Source organism: Thamnophis elegans, chromosome 14, assembly GCF_009769535.1.
Source record: "Thamnophis elegans isolate rThaEle1 chromosome 14, rThaEle1.pri, whole genome shotgun sequence".
NCBI lineage: Eukaryota > Metazoa > Chordata > Lepidosauria > Squamata > Colubridae > Thamnophis > Thamnophis elegans.
The window spans coordinates 4,016,732-4,038,277 of NC_045554.1; the positions used below are offsets into that span (position 1 = coordinate 4,016,732).

The window sequence follows — 21,546 nt, forward strand, 5'->3', positions numbered from 1 at the left end:
AAAAAGGAGTGACAACCTCCATTTCCACACCTCAACTTTCAGGAATTGGTGGTGGAGTTTGCCTGGACAGAGGCATTAAATGGTTTATGGCAAGTGTCTTCCACCTTGGAGACTTGTTGACTTCAACTCCCAGAATTCCTCAGCCAGCCAGGAATTCTGGGAGTTGAAGTCGTCAAGTCGCCAAGTTTGGAGATCCTAAATAGAACAGAAAAGAACAATGGAATGAAGAACAGGAGTTTAGAATAGAATTAGAATAGAACAGAACAATGGAATGAAGAATAGGAGTTTAGAATCGAATAGAATTAGAATAGAACAGAACAATGAAATGAATAGAATAGGAGTTTAGAATAGAATTAGAACAGAACAGAACAATGAAATGAATAAAATAGGAGTTTAGAATCGAATAGAATTAGAATAGAACAGAACAATGGAATGAAGAATAGAATAGGAGTTTAGAATAGAATTAGAATAGAACAGAACAATGGAATGAAGAATAGAATAGGAGTTTAGAATTAGAACAGAACAGAACAATGGAATGAATAGGAGTTTAGAATATAACAAAGATAGAGTAGAAATAGAATACAATAAGAGAATAGACTAGAAGCTAGCAGAGCTGATGAATTTAATGTCTTGAGAAAGGTCTCTCAGCCAACTCTGGTTTCCTCCACTTCCTGCCTATCATATCACACGTTATATTCTTCCAGTGTTCCCCAACCTATCCTTCCCAGCTGCTTGAGATGGAGCACAAAGCCCCCAGGTAGCATTGATCCCCCCCCCCCCACGTCTTGAAAAATTTGGCACCTTAAAACCAGCATCTGAAAGCAAGCATCACGGCTGGGGAATGCTGACCTTTTCAATGCCACAATCTTAATTTTCTACTACCCTGCAGTCCTTGGCGAACAGCCCAGAAAATAGTAGGTAGCTAAGCAATTAAAATCCACTTTATTTCAGGAATTATTTTTCCGCAGGGTCGCTACTGGCCACGAATCCTGTCTCTCTTTTTGTCTGAGTTGGAAGCTCAGCCCGGCCTCCCTTTCGGATTGCGGAGGGACTCGGCTGGCCAGCAGGGGGCAGCACGGCCTCGCCAAAGGGGCAGCTGGCCAGCTGTTGGTCTTGGCAGCCACCGATGGCTGGAAGAGCTGAGCAATGCTCTTGGCTGTTGTGGGTCCTCAGCAATTCGAACCATCTGAGTCTCCTAAAAGGAAAATATTTGAATTTGGGTCTAGTCATAGTTGAATGTCATCACCCGCCAGGCGCTGGCCGTTGGCCTTTCAGGCGCTGGCGAAAACTCATAAAGTGAGTTCTAGCTGAGAAGCCCCCAAAGAGAATGGCCTCATCAAAGCTGGTCATTTAGAAGGCAGCCTTCTGGTGCTGTACAGATTATTTTCCTGTGCGTTGCATCTCTGGACAGCCACTAGAGGGCAGTGGGGATTTACTCTATTTGTGTGTGTTTCTCTGTGTGTGTATCTGCTGCTCTCTAGTGGTGATCTTGATTACTGCAGCCCAAATTTTCTATCTTGCCACGTAGAGCTGTGGTGGCGCAGGGGTTAGATTGCAGTAGTGCAGGCTGACTCTGCTCACTGCCAACAGTTCGGTCCTCATTGGCTCACGGTTGACTCAGCCTTACGTCCTTTTGAGGTTGGTTAAATGAGGACCCAGATTGTTGGGGGCAAGAGGCTGACTCTGTAAACCACTTAGAGGGGGCAGTAAAAGCACTATGAAGCGGTATATATAAGTCTTAGTGCTATTGCCTGCCTACCTGTCCGCCTTCCTTCCTTCTTTCCCCCTACCACTGCTTAGAATGCAGCATTGCAGGCTAACTCTGCCCACTGCCGGGAGTTCGATCTGTTTCCAGATTGACTCAGCCTCCCATCCTTCCGAGGTGGGTAAAATGGGGACCCAGATTGTTGGGGGCAAGAGGCTGACTCTGTAAACCGCTTAGAGAGGGCGGCAAAAGCACCTTGAAGCGGTATATAACACTAAGTGTTCTTGCTATCTCTCTTTCTTTCTATCTCTTTCTTTTGCCTTCCTTTCCCTCCTTTTTTTCTTCCGCCCATCTCAAAGGACTCTGCGTAGCAATGCGCATCGTCAGATATGGCAGCCTTACTGGAAAACCCCATGAGATAGGCTAAGCCCATGATAGCAATAGCAATAGCAGTTAGACTTATATACCGCTTCATAGGGCTTTCAGCCCTCTCTAAGCGGTTTACAGAGTCAGCATATCGCCCCCACAGTCTGGGTCCTCATTTTACCCACCTCGGAAGGATGGAAGGCTGAGTCAACCCTGAGCCGGTGAGATTTGAACCGCCGAACTGCAGATAACAGTCAGCTGGAGTGGCCTGCAGTACTGCACTCTACCCACTGCGCCACCTCGGCAAATCTATGGAACCTGTGCCCAAAGTGGCACATGAAGCCATGTCGCCCGGCACCCACAGCCTTGCCTATTTGTCTTCTGGGTTTCTGGCACACATGCGCGCACGATGATCAGCTGTCTTTTGCGCACACAGCAGTGCCGAAAAACACGCTGTCCAGCTGATTGTCGGGTGTGCGTGCATTCCAGAACCTGGAAGTTTGGCTTTTCCGGAGTGTGATTCCCTTCGTGCGCGTGGCAGTGCCAAAAACCAGCCCGTGCATGCGTGCCAGTTAGCTGATTGTCAGGTGCGCATGTGTGTGCTAGAATCGGGAAGTTTGGCTTTTCCAGAGCGCGACCCCAACGAGCACACAAACACATGCGTGCATGATGTTTCCATGCAAGTGCCGAAAAGGTTCGCCACCTCTGGGCTAAGCTAAGAAAGATCAGCAGGAAAGGGGATTCATCAGACTCCCTGATCCCAACCCAGAGTTCCCGGCATGTTGCTTTTGAGAGCTGCAACCTGTTATTGCTTTCGGTTTGTCGCGCGGACGATCTAAAGACAGGAATCCCGTATGCAAATAAATAAAATATTTGCAAGAGAGAGCGGCCCATTCTATTTTTGTTTAAATAGCCCATTTTCCCTTGCGTGCATAGCAACCTTCCCTTCCGACTTAACTGGAGGAAGGGCGTGTTTTTTTTTATATAAAGCATCCATCTTTGGTTCCTGGCATGCAATTATCATTTCCCAAAACCTCGTTAAAAATGCCCTAATTTTGACTTTCCACACCCCAGAGCAGGCAGCTGGTTCCACACCATCCTGAGCTGAATAGAAAGAACCGTTAGGGCCAAAAGCAGAGTTGAAAGCTTCAGGGCCCACCGAGTCAGAGCAGGATGGAAGTATCAATACTCTACCTTTCGAGTCCATTCACTTGACCCATTGTCATTGCAGCAAAAGCCAGTTGGCCCAGGGGGCAAGCCAAGATACCTGCAACCGGTGAAGTCCTTAAGGAGGAGAAGGTCCCAAATAACCAGCTTGGGAGCCTTGCAAGTTTTGGAGTATTGGAAGGGATTGTGTGGCCCAGATGGAATTCCCTACTGTAAAGCAAAGCAGAGATGGACATAATTTGCCCCAAATCCCAGTACTTTTGAGTTGCTAGAAGGTCAATTTGACATGTCCTCTTGGAAAATGCTTTGTGGTCAATCTTGGGGCACTTGGTGGAAAACCTCTGGGTCTCAAAAGAGTAGCATGGCACTGTGTCTCCCCCTCCCCAAACAGACACACAAATTGACCCATTGCAACTCCAGGCAGCCTTCGGAACTTCCCAGGGGTGTCATCTGCTGATGGATCCAACCAAGCTTACTCTGCTATCCTTGGAGCACCTTCAACGGTACGTGAATTGCAGAAGGTAATTGGACCAGCTTTTATGGGGAAGGTGAAGAACTATAGCTGATCTTCTTGGCAACTTCCAGATCAGACTTGGCCACCAGGAAGCGCAGCTTCTTCCCGCCAGATCGAATGAGGTCTACAGCGCTGAAAGAAAGAAAGAAAGGAAAAACAGCTAAAAGGGTTATAAACCATGAACTACTTAATTAATTTACAGGATAACAAGAGTTGGAAAGGACCTTGTAGGTCATCTAGTCCAACCCCCCGCCCAATTAGGAGACCCTACACCACTTCTGACAAATGGCAGTCCAGTCTCTTCTTGAAAGCCTCCAGGGATGAAGCTCCCACAACTTCCAGAGGTAACTTTTGCTCCATGGGTTGATTGTTCTCATTGTCAGAAAAATTATCCTTATTTCTAGGTTGAATCTCTCCTTGGTTAGTTTCCAACCATTGCTCCTTCTCCTGCCCTCAGGTGTTTTGGAGAATAGCTTGACTCCCTCTTCTTTGTGGCAACCTCTGAGATATTGGGATACTGCTATCATGTCATCCCGAGTCCTTCTTTTCATTATACTAGCCATGCCCAGTTCCTGCAACCGTTCATCGTTATGTTTTAGCCTCCAGTCCCCTAATCATCCTGGTTGCTCTTCTCTGCTCTCTTTCTAGAGTCTCCACATCCTTTTGATAGTGGGGTGACCAAAACTGGATGCAGGACTCTAGGTGTGGCCTTACTAAGGCTTTATAGAGTGGTCTTAGTACCTCCCTTGATCTTGATTGATTGATCTTCTCCCACTACTCTTTCAACATTCATGACCGGTACCTGTGAACACTCCAACACTGGAGGTTTTTAAGAAGAGATTGGACAACCATTTGTCTGAAATGGCATAGGGTTTCCTGCTTAAGCAGAGGGTGGGGGTTGGACTAGAAGACCTCTAAGCTCCCTTCCAACTCTGTCATTCTGTTATCTGAATGTAGGATGGAATCCCACCAAATAAATGCTCCAGAAATCTGCAAGTTCTGCCTGAAATAGGAAGATACTGTATCTGTAAGGTGCATTATGAAAATTGAATTATGCTGTGTGTGGATCTTCCATATACAGATTTTGATTTTCTTCACGTTTAACCCAGGAAATAAGAAATCACCCCTCCAAATCTGAGATTTGTAAGGCGTTCAATAGTTCTACTGGAGGGAAAGGAAGTTAAAGCCAACATCCTGTAGCAAGGACGGACCTGGGATAGCGCGCTGCCAAATTGGATGGCCTCCAAAGATGTCCGAACTACAATTCCCAGAATTCTCCGTCAAAAGCCGCCTCAGAGAAGTCATTGTCGCCAATGGGTTCCTTTGTACTATAAACCCCATTGGCCTTACTTTGCCCCTACCTCTGGTAATGAGAGCCAACGAGGCTCGTGCCGTTGACGGCAAGGATGCGGTCCCCAATCGAGAGTCTGCCATCGGTTGCCGCTGGACTGTCTTGGATCAAAGTCCGAATGTAGATCCCGGGAGAACTTAAAGGGGTATGCTACAAGGCAGAGGAGAGAAGAGCAAGAAGAAGATGGGTGAATCCTGGTATAGTAGGTGAACCACAAGCAGAGTAGCGAAGAGAGAGAGAGAGAAACCTCAGGAGTTCATCGTTGAAAAGTTCCAGATCCATCTGTCAACTTGTAAAGTGTTTCCATGCCTATTATCAAGTTGATGTTGAGGGGAGGGAGAATTCCATGCATACCTTCGGATATCAGATTTCTACAGCAGGCGTGTGAGGCGAGAAAGTTCACAGCCTGCTGCAGCACCTCGGTGGTGGATGTGATTTATGACACAGACTGAGGGGAGGGGAGAAAACAGGGATGAAGTTCAGACGCCATTAAACGGAAATCAGTTTCGGCTCCACAACAGAAAATGCCAAAATGTTGCTCCTAATAAATGACTGGATTTCTTTTGAACTTTTGTCTCGAGGCTCATGATTTAATCAGGGCATCTTTTGGAAACTTCACACCATCCTTGTTTCCTAAAGCAGATGTTTTGGAGTCCTTCCTCAATCCAGATGTCTATGGAGATTCTCAGTCATCCAAACCCTGGTTTAGTCAACGTAACTAACTTGGCAGGCTGGATTGTTGCCAAGGTTTGTCTGAATTGCTGCCAAGGTTTGTCGGACTTGCTGCCAAGGTCCTTATCTGTTTGTTTACTTGGCTTTCAGCCACCGAGATTCTGGTCTTGTTATTAAAGGACATTCTAATTAAGCTTGTCTCGGCTTTCGTTACTGGACGGAGGAGGGGGTCAAAACAGGAGCATATCAACCTTGGCTCCAGAAGGCCGGGGGGCTTGTGAAATATCCAGCCCCACGGTAACTGTGAACGTTGTGTATTTTAAAGTGTTGTTTTGTTTATTTATCCCCTTCCCTTGTTTATTGTAAGCCGCCCGGAGTTCTTCGGGAGTGGGCGGCATACAAGACCAATAAACTCAAACTCAACTCAACTCCTGAAAGCTACTCTTTGCCGTCTTGATTACGAAAGAGGCTTCATACCACATCCCCCAGAACAGTGGTCACCAACTGGTGGTCCATGGACCACTGGTGGTCCGCAAGAGAATTTTGGGGGTCTGGAGAAAAATTATTTGCATTTTTTTTATATTGCACTGAATCAGGGGGTCCTCAAACTATGGCCCCTGGGACAGATACATGCAATGGATACACGGGATTTAAAACGATGAATTTAATAGTCCCCGAGTTCCGAAAGATTGGGGACCCCTGCCCCAGAAGACCTACTCACCAAACCATCAATCAATCCCATCCCCAAACCGATGGGCCCCTTTTCCAGCTCCACCACGAAGACGTAGCAAAAATCGTCAGTGGCCGAGCTGCGATTCGAAGAAGCCGGAGTGGGAAAGTCGTAGGGCGCGGGAGACGATCCTGAGGCCAAGGAGAGGGGGAAAAAATCACACACAACCCGATTGTACTTTTTTCAACATCGCACGCTGTTCGTCACTGCCTTCTCCTTCCGTCAACCATTCCTCCCCAAGCTGGGTCTCGCTGGGTTTTCCAACCTGCATAATCATCGCTGGGAATGTTGAGATTTTGCTCCAACGCCCCCGGAGGGTTGGAGAGAGTCGCGTTCAATTCTTAGCATTTCTTTTTTAACGTTTCTAGTCCCCCACTTTTGTCCTACCATGATGGATCCGGCTGCTTCAGGCGCAATTAGCACAGTGGGATACAGAGTACAACGCCTCCCCAACCCCAACCCCCGCTTAAAGTGGCCCAAAGCGCTAAAGAAACATCAGCCCAGCAATTTTTAGAAAAGCGAGCAGCAGGCAATTATCACCCCTGTAATAATGCCAGAAAGAAAGCATGCCTAAATTAAACCATATTTGCTTGCTCCCTCAAAGCATCACAATCTTGCCACATTGCTGGAAAAGCATTAAAAATGCTGGTTGTTTTCTTGCAGATGTTCCATTATCTAACCTCTGATGAGGTTACCTGGTTGGGTCATGAAACATCTGCAAGAAAACAACCAAGATCAGAGAGCACCAAGGACCCCACAATCATCGTCGTCCTCCTCCTCCTCCTCCTCCCTGCAAACCCTACTCCCTTCCAGCACTGATGATGTTACCTAATTGGGTAATGAAACGTCTGCAAGAAAACAATGACGCTCAGAGAGCACCAAGGACCCCAGTCCTCCTCCTCCTCCTCCTTTCTGCAAATCCCACTCCCTTCCAGCACTGATGATGTTACCTAGTTGGGTCATGAAACATCTTCAAGAAAACAATGAAGCTCAGAGAGCACCAAGGACCCCAGTCCTCCTCCTCCTCCTCCTTTCTGCAAATCCCACTCCCTTCCAGCACTGATGATGTTACCTAGTTGGGTAATGAAACGTCTGCTAGAAAACAATGAAGCTCAGAGAGCACCAAGGACCCCAGTCCTCCTCCTCCTCCTCCTTTCTGCAAATCCCACTCCCTTCCAGCACTGATGATGTTACCTAGTTGGGTCATGAAACATCTTCAAGAAAACAAAGAGAGCACCAAGGACACCACAGTCCTCCTCCTCCTCTCCACAAACCCACCTCCCTTCTAACACTGATGATGATACCTAGTTGAAACATCTGCAAGAAGACAACCAAGCTCAGAGAGCACCAAGGACCCTTCATTTCAACCTTGAGTCACGAATGTTCTCCGTTATTGGTTTCCTTTCAACCGTTTCCTCATCTGGAAGGTCAAACCGTTCGCCTTCCAACCCTGATTAACAATCCTCCTTCGTACCTTCCTGGGTTGGGGTTTTGGTGCCGTTGAGTCCGTTTCTCCGAGACTCTGGGATGTCCTTCCCAGGTGTAGCTTCTGGGGGCAATTCCAGGCCGATGGAGTCAAAGATCAGAGGTGTGTTAGGCGGAGTCAACAAACAGGAGGAATCCACAGACACCGTGACTGGCTTGGTCCCATTCTTCCCCTTCGGTCTCTCAAGTTGCTGCTGTTGGAGAGTGTTGGGTAGCTGCGTCTCACAAGTCCCATAATTTGAGGTGGACAGGTTGGAAACAGTCACCTGGGAGACGTTCTCCTCCCTCTTCGGCTTCTCACCGTTCATCGTCCTCCTGGCATTCGTCCAGTCAAAGGCGCTCTCAACCGACCCAACTATTGTCTCAGACTCCGCTGGGGGTGTCGCTTGGCAGCTGACCGTTTCAGTCTTTAAGAGGAAAGTAAGAAAACAAAGAAAAATATCAGGTTCCAGAAACCAAGAACGACACGTTGAGGCTCTTCCAAGCAGTTCCCTTTATTGTTCCTCACCTATAGACAGAATCTTGCCAGAGTGAAGCAAGCATTTGCATCAATAAAGGTGATGAGAAGCTCTAAGGAGGAGCCGCCTTAACTCTCTTCCTCCCAACCAAACTATCTAAACTCCACTGTCTCTTATCCCTCTGGAATACAGTGTTGTGGCCCACAGAGTTGGACAGTGAGGAGGTTGGGGAGGAAGATGGGCCAGTCCTGGGGGCTGAGGAAAGCTCAGATGAGGGCTCTGCGTCCGAGGCAGAGAGAGAGCTAGACAGCAGTGAGGCAGAGGAACAGCTGGAGCCTGTTCCCAGTGTGCGCATGCGCAGAGCTGCCTAAAGACAACAACTAAGAAAGCAGAATTGACTTGGGAGTAAAGCCACACCTTGGAGGAGATTGGCTCCTCCCATAGGAAACAAAAGAGGAGCGAATGGGGAGGGGGCTTTTGCCGGAAACGATTCGTTCCTTCGGTCGTTTCAAGAGTGGAAAGTTCTGTTTGTAACTATAAGAGACTCTGGGCCAAGTGTTGCCTTGCCCTGCATTTGGAAACTAGTTATCTGGCAGCTCTCCGAGCGAGATAAGGTTCGTGTGGATAAATATTCCTCGGAAAGACTGTTTGCTAAAGCCTTGCTGACTGTGAAGGAAAGGAATTCACAGTCGTGTAAATAAAAGGGGTTTCGCTTGGACCAAGACTCTGCTTCTTGCTTTTTAAGGAAGCCTGGGTCAGAACATACAGCCTTTCCCTGCTGGGAATCCAGATCCACATTCCACCCCCCCCCCCCAAAAAAAATATTCTTCCCCTTTGAAAAGATAACGTGATGTTTTCCATCCCACGTTAGGACATTCCTACCAATGTCCCACATTATCCTTCAACCCAGCTTAACTCAAAAGGAAACCACACTCGGATATAAAACTGACCCGCGCGGTGGTGAGCTCTGCAGACAAACCAAGCCAGGATTTTTGGAATGCATCCCGTTTTTAAAGGGTGGGATTGGGGGGGGATACCTTTGGGGTCTCTGCTTCCAGAGAGTCGCTGGAGTGCGGGCTTTTGCTGCGTAGGCTCCACAGGAAATGGCGGATGTACAGAAGATGCCGGTAGACGTTGTCATCGAGATGATCGGTCTCCAGGTCCACCTTGAACCCACCGGTGGGCAGCATGATGGGGGGATGGTTATCAAAAGATTCCAGAATGTCATCTGCAAGGGAGACCCCATCCCACCCACCCCATATCCAACCATTTAGTTTCAATCTGTGCTTGGATCCACATTCTTCCTGGATTACGCGGGGTAAAACCAGTGGTGGGATTCAAATTTATTTATTTATTATTTATTTATTTATTATTAAAATTTATATGCCGCCCAATCCCGAAGGACTCCGGGCGGCTTACAAAAGAAGAAAAAGAGGCGTGGTAGAGGGGGAGGGGAAGTAGGCTAGAGGGGAATGATGGTGGGAAGACGGAAAGTTGGAGGGGGGCGAAAGAAAGGGTGTATGGAGGGTCGAAGAGGTACATTGGGTTTCTATTTTGGGGGGTATTATTGACAAGAGGAATGGCTGTGTTTATTGTTTAATGTTATATGGCCCCGGTTCTGTACAGTATATATGTGACTGTAAGAAAATGAAAATGGAAAATAAAACTATCTATGTAGAAAAGAAGAAAAAGAGAAAGAAAGAAAAATAAAAAAAAGATAAAATCACAAAACTACATGCATTTCGATGTAAGCCGCCCGGAGTCCTCCGGGATTGGGCGGCCTATAAATCGATTTAATAAATAAATAAATAAATAAAATTCTAACCAGGGCTGGACCTCAACAATGAGGTCAACAGCCCCAGGCCTGCCGGAACAGCCAGGTTTTTACAGCCAGGTTTCCTGAAGGCGGTGGTTAAATGATTTAACCACCGGATCTCTGCCCTAATGACCCGCTGGGTAGGCGTGGCTTGGTGGTCACGTGGCTGGGTGGGTGTGGCCAACTCAACACCGCTGTCCTACTGTCCCCCTTTATTCGTACCCATGTCCTGCATTCACGTCGTTTATATTTACACCCGCTACCTTGTACACATTTCACAAACTAACCAATAGAAAATACGAATGCAAGAAACAGGAAATCTGGTGGCCGCTTGAAAAAAAACACCTTTGTTCCAGTTTCTGTGGGTTTTTTTCCCCCAGGCCAGACGCAGAACATCGGAAGCCTCACCTGTCCTCACAGCTGCCAGAGCATCGCCGTTGCCAGGCTGCCAAGCAGGGACACACCCCATGGCAGAAGAAGACGTCTGGTATTGGGTCAAGATGTGACTCAGCTGCGGCGGGTTCAAGGCAGGGAACTCGCTTCTCAAGACGGGCCAGGACATCTGAGCGAAGAAAGGAAGCCTCAAGTATGCTCTCTTTTTAAAAAAAATAAAATTTATTTCTTCTTCTTTTTTTTGCAGATTTTTAAAATTATTTTTCCCCCTTCTACAACACCTTACAGTCATTACATCAACATTGTTATGTCATACCTGTACATGTATATAATATTTCGTTTCTATATTTACACACCTTTATACACAGTTCTCTATATATTTATATATATCTTCCTTTGGCTTAATTAATTTTATTCCTGTTTTGCAGCCATGTGCACCAATTGTTCCAAATTTCATAATATTCCGACTCTTCTTTATCTTTTAATTTCAGTGTTAATTTGTCCATCTCTGCACAATCCAAAGTTTTTTTTTTATCACTAATTCGTCCGAGGGGGTATTATTTTGTTTCCAGCATTGGGCAAATGCTATTCTAGCTGTAGTTAGCAGATATATGTTAATATGTACTTAATTTTCTTTGTATATATTTCCCTTTGATTATTCCCAGTAGAAAGATTTTTTTTTTGGCGCAGTGTTTAGGGTGCAGTACTGCAGCCCACTTCAGCTGACTGTTATCTGCAGTTCGGCTGTTCAAATCTCACCGGCTCAGGGTTGACTCAGCCTTCCATCCTTCCGAGGTGGGTGAAATGAGGACCCGGATTGTTGTTGGGGGCGATATGCTGACTCTGTAAACCGCTTAGAGAGGGCTGAAAGCCCTATGAAGCGGTATATAAGTTGAACTGCTATTGCTATTGCTACTCTGTTTATTTCTAAGTTGTGTCAGTTAGGCTGATTTTAAGGCTTTGATTTTAAGACACGCAGGTTTTGGAAAAACTTCCTAGAAAGCCCCATTTCCGAACCACAACAAACACAAGGAATTGAAAATCAGCTAGGAAGAGTCGGATGCCAAACCTTCCTCATTCTAGAAATATGATGGCCAACCCATGGCACCAACTGGTCTTTGCGGACACCGGAGTGCTAGAAAACAACCCCCAAAATGCCCCCAAAAGGGGCCATTTTTCAGACTGTTTATCAGGCCTGCAATTATATTCCTTTTAGAATTTTGGCCTGCCACACTTTCTCTTATTTCATTATGCCGTTTCATTAGTATAGCTGATGGGAGGGGGGAATAGACAGGAGTAGGATTGTGGAATGTATTGTTGTCATTCTTTCCCAGAAGACCAAGGTCATCTTTTGCCTCCGCACTTTTACACCTGACCGGAAGCAGCTGGGTGTGGATGCCAGCGTGGAAGAAGAAGATTGGACCACATGATGGATTGTGGGTGTGGGGACAAGATCCTGGACTTTTAATTGGGTGGGATTCTGATGTCATTTCCAGAATTGGGATTAACACAGATGTCCTAAGATGTCTGATTTATTAAATTGGAACTTTAGGGATCATTTTGCCTTGGACTCTGATTTAATTCTACATGATACTTGAAACGCTGACACTGTTCTTGGGCCATTTTCAGGGCATTTTGGGGGCATTTTCCAAGCCATTTCCAGGGTGTTTCTTGGGTCGTTTTAGGGACATTTTGGGGGCATATTTGGGGTGTTTTCCAGGATATTTTCAGGCTGTTTCTTGGGCCATTTTTAGATCATTTGTGAGCCGTTTTTCAGGCTGTTTTGGGAACTGTTTTCAGGATATTTTTCAGGCCAGTTTTTAAGCTAGGCCTGAAAAAACAGCCTGAAAACAGCCCCCCCAAATAGCCTAAAAAGTCCCCCCAAAACTAGCAAAAATGGCAAACCAAAAAGGCATGCACCCATCAGCCAGCTGGTTTTCAGGTTTCTGGCACTCTGGCATGGGCAGATGGCCACACATGCATGCACATTGCAGTTTGCGCACTCCGTGCCGAAAAGGTTTGTCCTCCCTGTTCTAGAACTTCTGGGTGTCTACTGTGGCCCTCCACTATCTTCAGCAGCTTCTCGGTCGTGAGCTGATCCGGGCCTTCCAAATCCGCCATGCAAAACTCACCCCGGTGCCTCCTGTAGACTCACCTGCAGCAGCTGAGAATTGGGCATGGCTAACAGGCTGGCCACGCTGCAGAGCTTGGCGAAGAACTGGTCTGCTAGAGGCCCCAGGCCCACGCTCTGGGCCCACTCCAGAAGGAGACGCACGGCGGCCCTTATCCTGACCCCTTTTGACCAGTGGAAACAGCCCAGAGAGGAACCTGGACACGAGAGAGCAAGGACAGGAGTGGATCATCCACATCTGGCTGACGTATTTCTAGAGTCCTTCCATCTTTGCAGGAGGGAAAAGAGATCTTTCATTGCAGGGGAGAGACAGGCAGCGCCTGATAGTTTTGTGAGTCCCCCACGCCAGGATAAACCAACTGTCCCCGCCTTGGGGGAAAGCCGCTCACCTTTTTCCATGAGCTGGTTGAAGAGGAGGGTGTTGGAGAAGAAGAAGAGGTAGGCGAACATCTGGGAGGTGACTTCAGGGTGGACGTCGTACTGATGGAGAAGATCTAGGGCGGCTTGGTAAATCGACACCACTTTGTGGATTTCCTCGGGCAACGGGGGCGAGGAGAGCCAACCGTCGCGGCCTTCACTTTGGAAGGGGTTGCACTCCAACAACGGGGGCAGAGCCACATAGAGAGACTGCGAAAGAAGGACAGAGAGAAGAAGGAGAAGGAGGAGGAGGAGAAGAAGGAGAAGAAGAAGGAGGAGGAGGAGGAGGAGGAGGAGGAGGAGGAGGAGGAGAAGAAACAGGAGGCGTTGAACTGGATGGGGAGACTAAAACACATGAAGAAAGATTGCAGGAACTGGGCATGGCTAGTTTAATGAAAAGAAGGACCAGGGGTGACATGGTAGCAGTTTTCCTATATCTCAGGGGCTGCCCCAAAGAAGAGGGAGTCAAGCTATTCTCCAAGGCACCTGAGGGCAGAACAAGAAGCAATGGGCGGGAAACTGATCAAGGAGAGAAGCAACTTAGAACTAAGGAGAAACTTCCTAAGGGTGAGGACAATTAATCAGCTTGTCTCCAGAAGCTGTGGATGCTCCATCAACGGAGTTTTTTTTTAAGAAGAGACTGGACAGCCACTTGTCTGAAATGGTTATAGGGCCTCTTGCTTGAGCAGGGGGCTGGACTAGAAGACCTCCAAGGTCCCTTTCCAGCTCTATTCAGGAATATGCCAAGGTGGACCCTGAGGAAACACCCTTCCTGAGTTCCAGGTGGGCAGCAGCTGAGTTTTCCCATCTGGGTCTTGCTCAAAGCCACACACAGACACACACACAGCCACACACACATACACACACACACATACACATACACACAAACACACACACACACACACACACACACACACACACACACGTCTCCTGATCTTATTTGTTTCTGCACGGAGGGAAAACACATTTAAGCCTTGTCGTTGTTGTTGTTGTTGTTTAATGGAGCAGTTGGCTCCTCTCCCCTGCTCTCTTCAAACTGACCAACTCCCGGCTAACATCTGGATTGCAAATTCCTCAGAGAGGGCCCTTTCCCCCGTCCCCTCTCTCGCTTTGCATTCCTGCTATGCAGCAAAAAATGTTGGTCGGAGGCCCTTCCAGAGCGTGTCAGAATGTGCTCGCAACTCTGCGCTGCCCTCTCTCCCTGCCCCCCCTCCCCCCCCCCCCATCAGCAGAAGGAAGGAATCTCCGGCCTCCCTCGGACGAAGGGCGGGGAGGAAGAAAACCCCAAACAGAGAAGGCTGTGTGCAAGGGGGGAAGAAAGGAAACAGCTGTCTGAAGGACAGGGTGACGTTTCCCCACCACCACCAAGAAGGAACTCGAACCATTTCAGGGATTGACTCCCAGCATGGTGGGTGGGGGGGAGACGGGAGCCTCCCCCAGCTTGGAAAGCGGCCCAGATGTTCCTCCTTTTGCCAAGGCCTTAGTCTCCCTTCCCTCCCTTCTTTCCTTCGGGTATACAATGTCCCTTTTCCCAACAGCCCTGTTCTCCAAGGCAGCGGTCAGCAACTGGGGGGGTTCGTGGACCACTGGCGGTCCGGGGGGAAATTTTGGTGGTCCGCGGGAAAATTATTTGCATTTTTTTATATTGCACTAAATCAGGGCTCCTCAAACGGCCCCTGGGATGGATAGGGGCCCATTTCTGGAACTTCTTGGAGGCCCATCTTTTTGCCCTCCCAGACCCTCTGTGAGGGACTGCACTTAACCCGGCATGATGAACGGGCCGTGTGGAGACTCCTGGGAGGGGAGGGAGGGGCGAGGCCAGCCAGTCCAGTCCTTGTAACCACCGGTTCGGCGAACCAGGTGCAAAATGAGCATCTGGTTCGACACTTTAGGGAGAAAGGTAGTGTCAAACATGGACTTGGTATCTCCTCCCCCTTCCTGTTTTAGCTAATGATTTAGCTGGGAAGGAGGATTCGGTGAAAAAAATCCCCACTTCTCCTTGCTCCCGGGAGCCAGGTTCGGGTTGATGTACCTTGGAGATGTAGTAAACGCACTGCTGAAAGGTGTACATGATGACTTCCTCCAGAACCGTCATGGCTTCCTCACTAGCTGTGATGGTCAAGGAGAAGAGGGATTCCTTAGATCCTGAGAAAGAGAAAAGACACGACCCCTATGTGGAGATTTCGGAAAGCACTGGCTTTCTGGATCAGTCCGGCTCAACTCAGAAACTCCCTCCCTCTCTCTTCTCTCTCTTATCCATCCACCCCTCTGTCCTCCCTCCTTCCCTTCCTTCCTTCCTTCCTTCCTTCCTTCCTTCCTTCTTCCTCAGTCAGTCAGTCCTTCAAAAGAGGAAGGGAACAATTCCGTATCATTCTTCCTCCCTTCCTCCATCCCATCTACCTTCCTCTCTCCTCCCTCCCTCCCTATCTTCTTTCCTTTCTTCCTCCCTTCCTCCGTCCCCTCCACATCCCTCCCTTCTGATTAAGGGTGTTGGAAGGGACCTTCAAGGTCCTCCAGTCCAGCCCCCTGCTCAAGCAGAAGAGCCTGGGCCATTTTGGACGAATGACTGTCTGTTGTCTTCTTTAAAAGCTCCAGTGTTGATTAACCTACCTACCTACTTTTCTCCCTCCCTCTCTCCCTCCTCCCCTCTCTCTTATTCCTCTCTCCCCCTACCCTTCTGTCCTCCCTCCCTCCCTCACTTTCTTTCTCTCTTATTCCTCCCTCCCTTTCCTTCTGTCCTTCCTCCCTCCCTCCCTCACTCTCACTCACTCACTCACTCACTCACTCCTTCAAAAGAGGAAAGGAACAATTCCTTATCAAAGCCGGACGATACGCAACTGTATCTGTCCGCCCCGTGCCAACTCAATGAAGTGGTGGACGTGATGAGCCAGGGTCTTGAGGCCGTTAAGAACTGGATGAGCGCTAACAAACTGGTACTCAACCCGGACAAGACCGAGTGGCTGTTGTGTTTCCCTCCCAACAATTTGGCCAATGTTCCAACACTTAGGCTGGGGGGTCAAATTTTATACCCCTCAGATAGGGTCCGCAACCTAGGAGTCCTCCTGGATCCACAGCTGACTTTTGATCACCAGTTGTTGGCTGTGACCAGGGGGGCATTTGCCCAGGTTCGCCTGGTCCGTCAGTTGCGGCCCTACCTAAACCGGGAGGCTCTCGCAACAGTCACTCGAGCCCTTGTGATCTCTAGGCTGGAATACTGCAATGGGCTCTACATGGGGTTGCCCTTGAAGTGCATCCGGCGACTGCAGTTAGTCCAGAATGCAGCCGCGCGAGTGATAGTGGGCGCACCGCGGTTCGCCCACGTTACACCCATCCTCCGCGAGCTGCACTGGCTACCTGTCGATCTCCGGGTGCGCTTCAGGGTACTGATGACCACCTTTAAAGCACTCCATGGTAGTGGATCTGGGTACCTGAGAGACCGCCTTCTGCCGATTACCTCCCTTCGACCGATTAGATCGCACAGACTGGGCCTCCTCCGGATTCCATCTGCCAGTCAATGTCGACTGGCGACTACACGGAGGAGAGCCTTTTCTGTTGCAGCTCCGACCCTGTGGAACGACCTCCCCGTTGAGATCCGTACCCTCACCACCATCCAGACCTTCCGCACAGCCCTCAAGACCTGGCTCTCCCATCAGGCCTGGGGATAGGTTCCCAATTTACCCGCCCGAGTGTTGACTGTTGAATGCAAGTTGTGTTTTATTATTTTCTTCTGTTCACATATTGTTTGTCTTTTGATATTGCACCCCCTTCCCTGTGATTGTAAGCCGCCCTGAGTCCCCTCAGGGAAAAGGGCGGCCTATAAATCCTAATAAAATGTCTAAAAAAAAAAAAAAAGCCCATTTAATGGGGTTCATTATAGCATCCTTTTTTAAAATTGGAACTCAAAGAGAAAGATTGAACTGGAAATCTCTTTGTAATGCCTTGGGAGAATGGGAAATTATTGAGTGGGGAGTACCAAATCAGGGGGGGGGGGTGAAATGACATTCCAATAGAAGAGAATATCTATATTGAGAGCCGAGGTGGCGCAGTGGTTAGGGTGCAGTACTGCAGGCCACTTCAGCTGACTGTTATCTGCAGTTCAGCGGTTCAAATCTCACTGGCTCAAGGTTGACTCAGCCTTCCATCCTTCCGAGGTGGGTGAAATGAGGACCCGGATTGTTGTTGGGGGCGATATGCTGACTCTGTAAACCGCTTAGAGAGGGCTGAAAGCCCTAGGAAGCGGTATATAAGTCTAACTGCTATTGCTATAGCTCAGGGTTGCTCAAGCTTTCTTCTTCCTGACATGCTGGCTTTCTTTTTTCTTTTGCATTTTTTTTTCTTTTTAAACATAAAAAATATTTTAAAAAAATTCTCATCCATTACATACAGCATGTCATGCTGGCTTTCTACTTTTGGGGGTGGGGGATGGGAAGGGATTGGATTGAATCCACTGACTAGAGATGAATTTTCGGTGGAATTTCATTCCCTTCCCTTGACCTTCTTCGCTGCGCTATCAGCCTGGGAACTGAGATAGGATGGAAAACATGGAAGGCATCCAGAACATGGTTTGTTTGCTCTCTCTCTCTTTTCCCTCTGGGAGGAAGCTTCAGGCAAGGAGGAGGGGGAGAAGGAGAAGCAAGAAAGACTACTCAAGGTCAACCAGCTGAGGAATTGACCAGCCTTCATCCAACTCAAGCTCTCCTGGCCCTGGGAAATAGTTCTGTTCAACTGAGGAGGGATTTCTCTTTGGCTGGATGTCCACAAAGGAGAAGAAGAGGGTTTGCCTCGTAGGACCATTCGTGGTCCAGCTGGTGGCCCATAAAATTGTTCCTTGGACAGCAGAGATCTCCTCTATCATTTTCTCCAGCTCTGTTTAATCACAACGGATCTCCAGGTGGGTTGCAATCAGTGGTGGGTTCCATATCCTGGCACAACTAATACGGTGCAACGGAATCCTGGCGTCCACCACATGAATGCGCACAGCATGTGCATGCATCCTTATCTCCTGCGACGCCTCCGCGACTCTCCAGCTGCTCGGCTGCAGGCGCCGTACGATCCGTGCACGGAAGCGCCGAAGAGCTCAAATACAAGTAAGGAGGGCAGGCAGGCAGCCGAGCCCTCCGGAGCATCATACCAGGAGGATACCCAGTGCTCCCAGCAGGCACCTGTACGCCCATACCAGGGCCTACCGCCTGCAACCCACCACTGGTTGCAATGAATGAAACCAAGAGAGACAAAGTATCTCCAATATCACTCACCGTGGTCCTTGACAGCCAAGGAAGTGGGGTTCAGGAATATTTGGAGGGCCACCAGCTTTCCCAACCCCAAGAAATGGGGTGAAAGTCAAGTTCTACTCAAAGTCAAGTTCTACTCAACATTCTGACAGAGTGCGCACTGAGTGGCTACTATTTTGAGACAACCAGTGGTGGGTTGCTCTTACCATCTCTACCAGTACACTGATCACGGTCTGTCCATGCACAAGTCTGACGTGCACTGTGCATGTGCGGGATGTGCGCTGTGCACACATGTGCAATCCACTGCCCCTGTGACACCCAGCTGCTTGTTGGGGCACGCATAGGCACTGCACACTGTTCGTGCATGAGCAGTGTGCCTTTTGACATAAAAACTGCCTATAGAACGCGGGCAGGTGGGTGGGCCAAATGAGCCACCGTACAGGTACGGTCTCAGCTGCTTCCGGCCACTACCGCTACAGCTGTACCCGCAGCAACCCACCACTGGAGACAACCCAGGAGCAAAATGCAGTAGACAGAGGTTTTTCAAACAGTGATTTATCTACAAGGCATAGATATATACATACACATACTAGGCAAAACCAGGCAATCCATCTATCTTCAACTATAACACAGAAGCACACACGGAGAGAGAAACTGCCCTCATAAGGCCTCCCTTATATAGACAGCTTCTTAAAGTGGCAGTAACCCTCCTGAGTCATTCTCATTTCGTCATCTCGGTTTATAGCAGTGATGGGATTCAAATAATTTAACAACCGGTTCTCTGCCCTAATGACCAGCTGGGTAGGCTTGGCTCGGTGGACATGTGACTGAGTGGGCGTGGCCAAGTCAATGTCACTCAGGTCGATGGGCACTTCACCTTAGCTGTTACAGTGTAATAAAGGTTAATCAGAGATAAAGTTTCTGTAAGGAGGGCAATAAAGATTAGGCTAGAAACAACACTAGAATGTTTCCTTCCTGCCTTCCTTACAGGATTAGCCCGGTAAAGTGGGAAAAAACACAAAATGAGATTGCCAACAACCGGTTCTCTGAACTGCTTAGAAAGTTAACAACCGGTTCTCCCGAATAGGTGCGAACCGGCTGAATCCCACTACTGGTTTACAGCCTTACAGCGGCTGGTCAGCTATTAAACCATCATTACCGTAACACGTTCCAATTCCAACTGAATCAACATTTCAAGGACGCTCTGATCGACACCTCAACTCTAGGAATGGACATCCTTCCGCCCCCCCCACTTACCTTTGATATCCAGCTCTTCCTCCATGTTCTGGATGTAAACGGGGGATTTCTGCTGAATGAAGTACAGGATTTCAATGGAGTTGGACATCCAGAAAACCACGTGCTGAAGGTCGGGGAGGAGATCCGAGATGGTGAAGCGGGAAAGCGACGCTGGATCCTGGCTGGCAAAACAGACCGACGATTAAAAGAAGTCTTAAGGTGGCTAGGAGAGCTTTCACAGACCTGCCTTCCAGATGGGCTGAGAGAAGAGTTCCCAGATTTCTCAGGTAGTTCTATTTTGAGGGAGGGAGGGAGGGAGGGAGGGAGGGAAGGAAGGAAAGGAAGGAAAGAAGGAAGGAAGGAAGGAAGGAAGGGAAGGAAGGAAGGGAAGGAAGGAGGGAAGGAAGGGAAGGAAGGAAGGAGGGAAGAAAGGGAAGGAAGAAAGGGAAAGAAGGGAAGGAAGGAAGAAAGGGAAGGAAGAAAGGGAAGGAAGGAGGGAAGGAAGGAAGGAAGGAAGGAAGAGAAGGAAGGAAGGGAAGGGAGGAAGGAAGGGAAAGAAGGAAGGGAAGGAAGGGAAAGAAGGAAGGGAAGGAAGGAAGGGAAGGAAGGAAGGGAAGGAAGGGAGGAAGAAAGGGAAGGAAGGGAGGGAAGGAAGGAAGGAGGGAAGAAAGAGAAGGAAGGGAAGGAAGTAAGGGAAGGAAGGGAAGGAAGGAAGGGAAGGAAGGGAGGAAGAAAGGGAAGGAAGGAAGGGAAGGAAGGAAGGAGGGAAGAAAGAGAAGGAAGGAAGGGAAGGAAGGAAGGGAAGGAAGGAAGGGAGGGAAGAAAGAGAAGGAAGGAAGGGAAGGAAGGAAGGGAAGGAAGGAAGGGAAGGAAGGAAGGAAGGAAGGGAAGGAAGGATTGATTCTGAAGTTTCCTGCTAGATCTCCACAAGAAAACTCAGTGACGTTATTAACTATTTCTTTTCTTCCTAAGCATATTTTAGATTGTTTTTGTTAAAGATTTATACCCTGTATTGATTCTGGGAAGTCGGGGGGGGGGGGGGGGTTGGAGGGTGGGGGGGAGGGAAGTAAATATTTGTAAAAGTTTGTTTCTCAAAATTCTCATTTAAAAAAAAAACCTCGGTGGGGCAGCCAAAAGTTGCTCCTGCTTCACTCCTTCCTCCCCACTCTTGGCCTTTCTATTTAGGTAAGGAAATATCTCTAAAACATCAATCCAACGGGGCACAGATTGTATAATCTCTACTCAAACAACTCCGTGAGTTAGACTAAAGAACTTCAAAGCTGAGTAGAGACTTGAATACGGGTCTCGCCCGGCGAAAATATCCCCCCTTTGCTTAGCCCTACACGCCCACTGATGTTTCTATTTTATTTTAGTTTTTTTTGCTGATTCGGAGTCAACTCATTTTGAAGCAGGCATCCTTTCCTCATCCTTGCGGTGTTCCATCAATTTCCCCTCTATCAGATTATCGATCTTCTTACCCAGAGAGGATTGAAAACGTGGGGCATAAAATGGACTTCTTTCCCCCATTTCAATGGGATGTGCCAAAATGACAGCCCTCGCCCGAAATCTTTTGCTTATCCGGAAAGATTGCTCCACTTATCGCCAAGAAGATTGAAAACTCTGGATTTACATTTTCACAGGGGTTTTTCTTCCGCCCCAAGTTAGATTTTTTCTTTTTCTTCTCCTTCTCCTTCTCCTTCTCCTTCTTCTTCTTCTCCTCCTCCTCCTCCTCCCTCCTCCCTCCTCCCTCCTCCCCCTTCTCCTCCATTCGAAACTCAGTCAACTGAACATTTAAAGATGTGTCACAAATACCATTGACTGGTGCTAATGGTTGATATGGGTTGCTTCCAGAATCCTAGGTATCAACTAAGTTT

At 48.3% G+C, this 21,546-nt stretch overlaps 1 protein-coding gene across 1 annotated transcript in view; it reads right to left on the bottom strand.

Moving 5' to 3' along the window:
• Positions 1-2,345: 2,345 nt before the first annotated feature.
• Positions 2,346-21,546, bottom strand: part of RADIL (Rap associating with DIL domain) — a 47,614-nt gene continuing 28,413 nt past the window's right edge. The window contains exons 6-15 of the mRNA XM_032231425.1: positions 19,694-19,854; positions 15,238-15,350; positions 13,178-13,415; positions 12,813-12,985; positions 10,673-10,826; positions 9,486-9,676; positions 7,980-8,397; positions 6,497-6,636; positions 5,114-5,253; positions 2,346-3,884 (exon numbers count right to left, since the gene is read on the bottom strand). Coding sequence (XP_032087316.1) covers positions 3,776-3,884; positions 5,114-5,253; positions 6,497-6,636; positions 7,980-8,397; positions 9,486-9,676; positions 10,673-10,826; positions 12,813-12,985; positions 13,178-13,415; positions 15,238-15,350; positions 19,694-19,854 — 1,837 coding nt within the window. The 3' untranslated portion in view covers positions 2,346-3,775. The remainder of the gene's footprint in view (positions 3,885-5,113; positions 5,254-6,496; positions 6,637-7,979; positions 8,398-9,485; positions 9,677-10,672; positions 10,827-12,812; positions 12,986-13,177; positions 13,416-15,237; positions 15,351-19,693; positions 19,855-21,546) is intronic.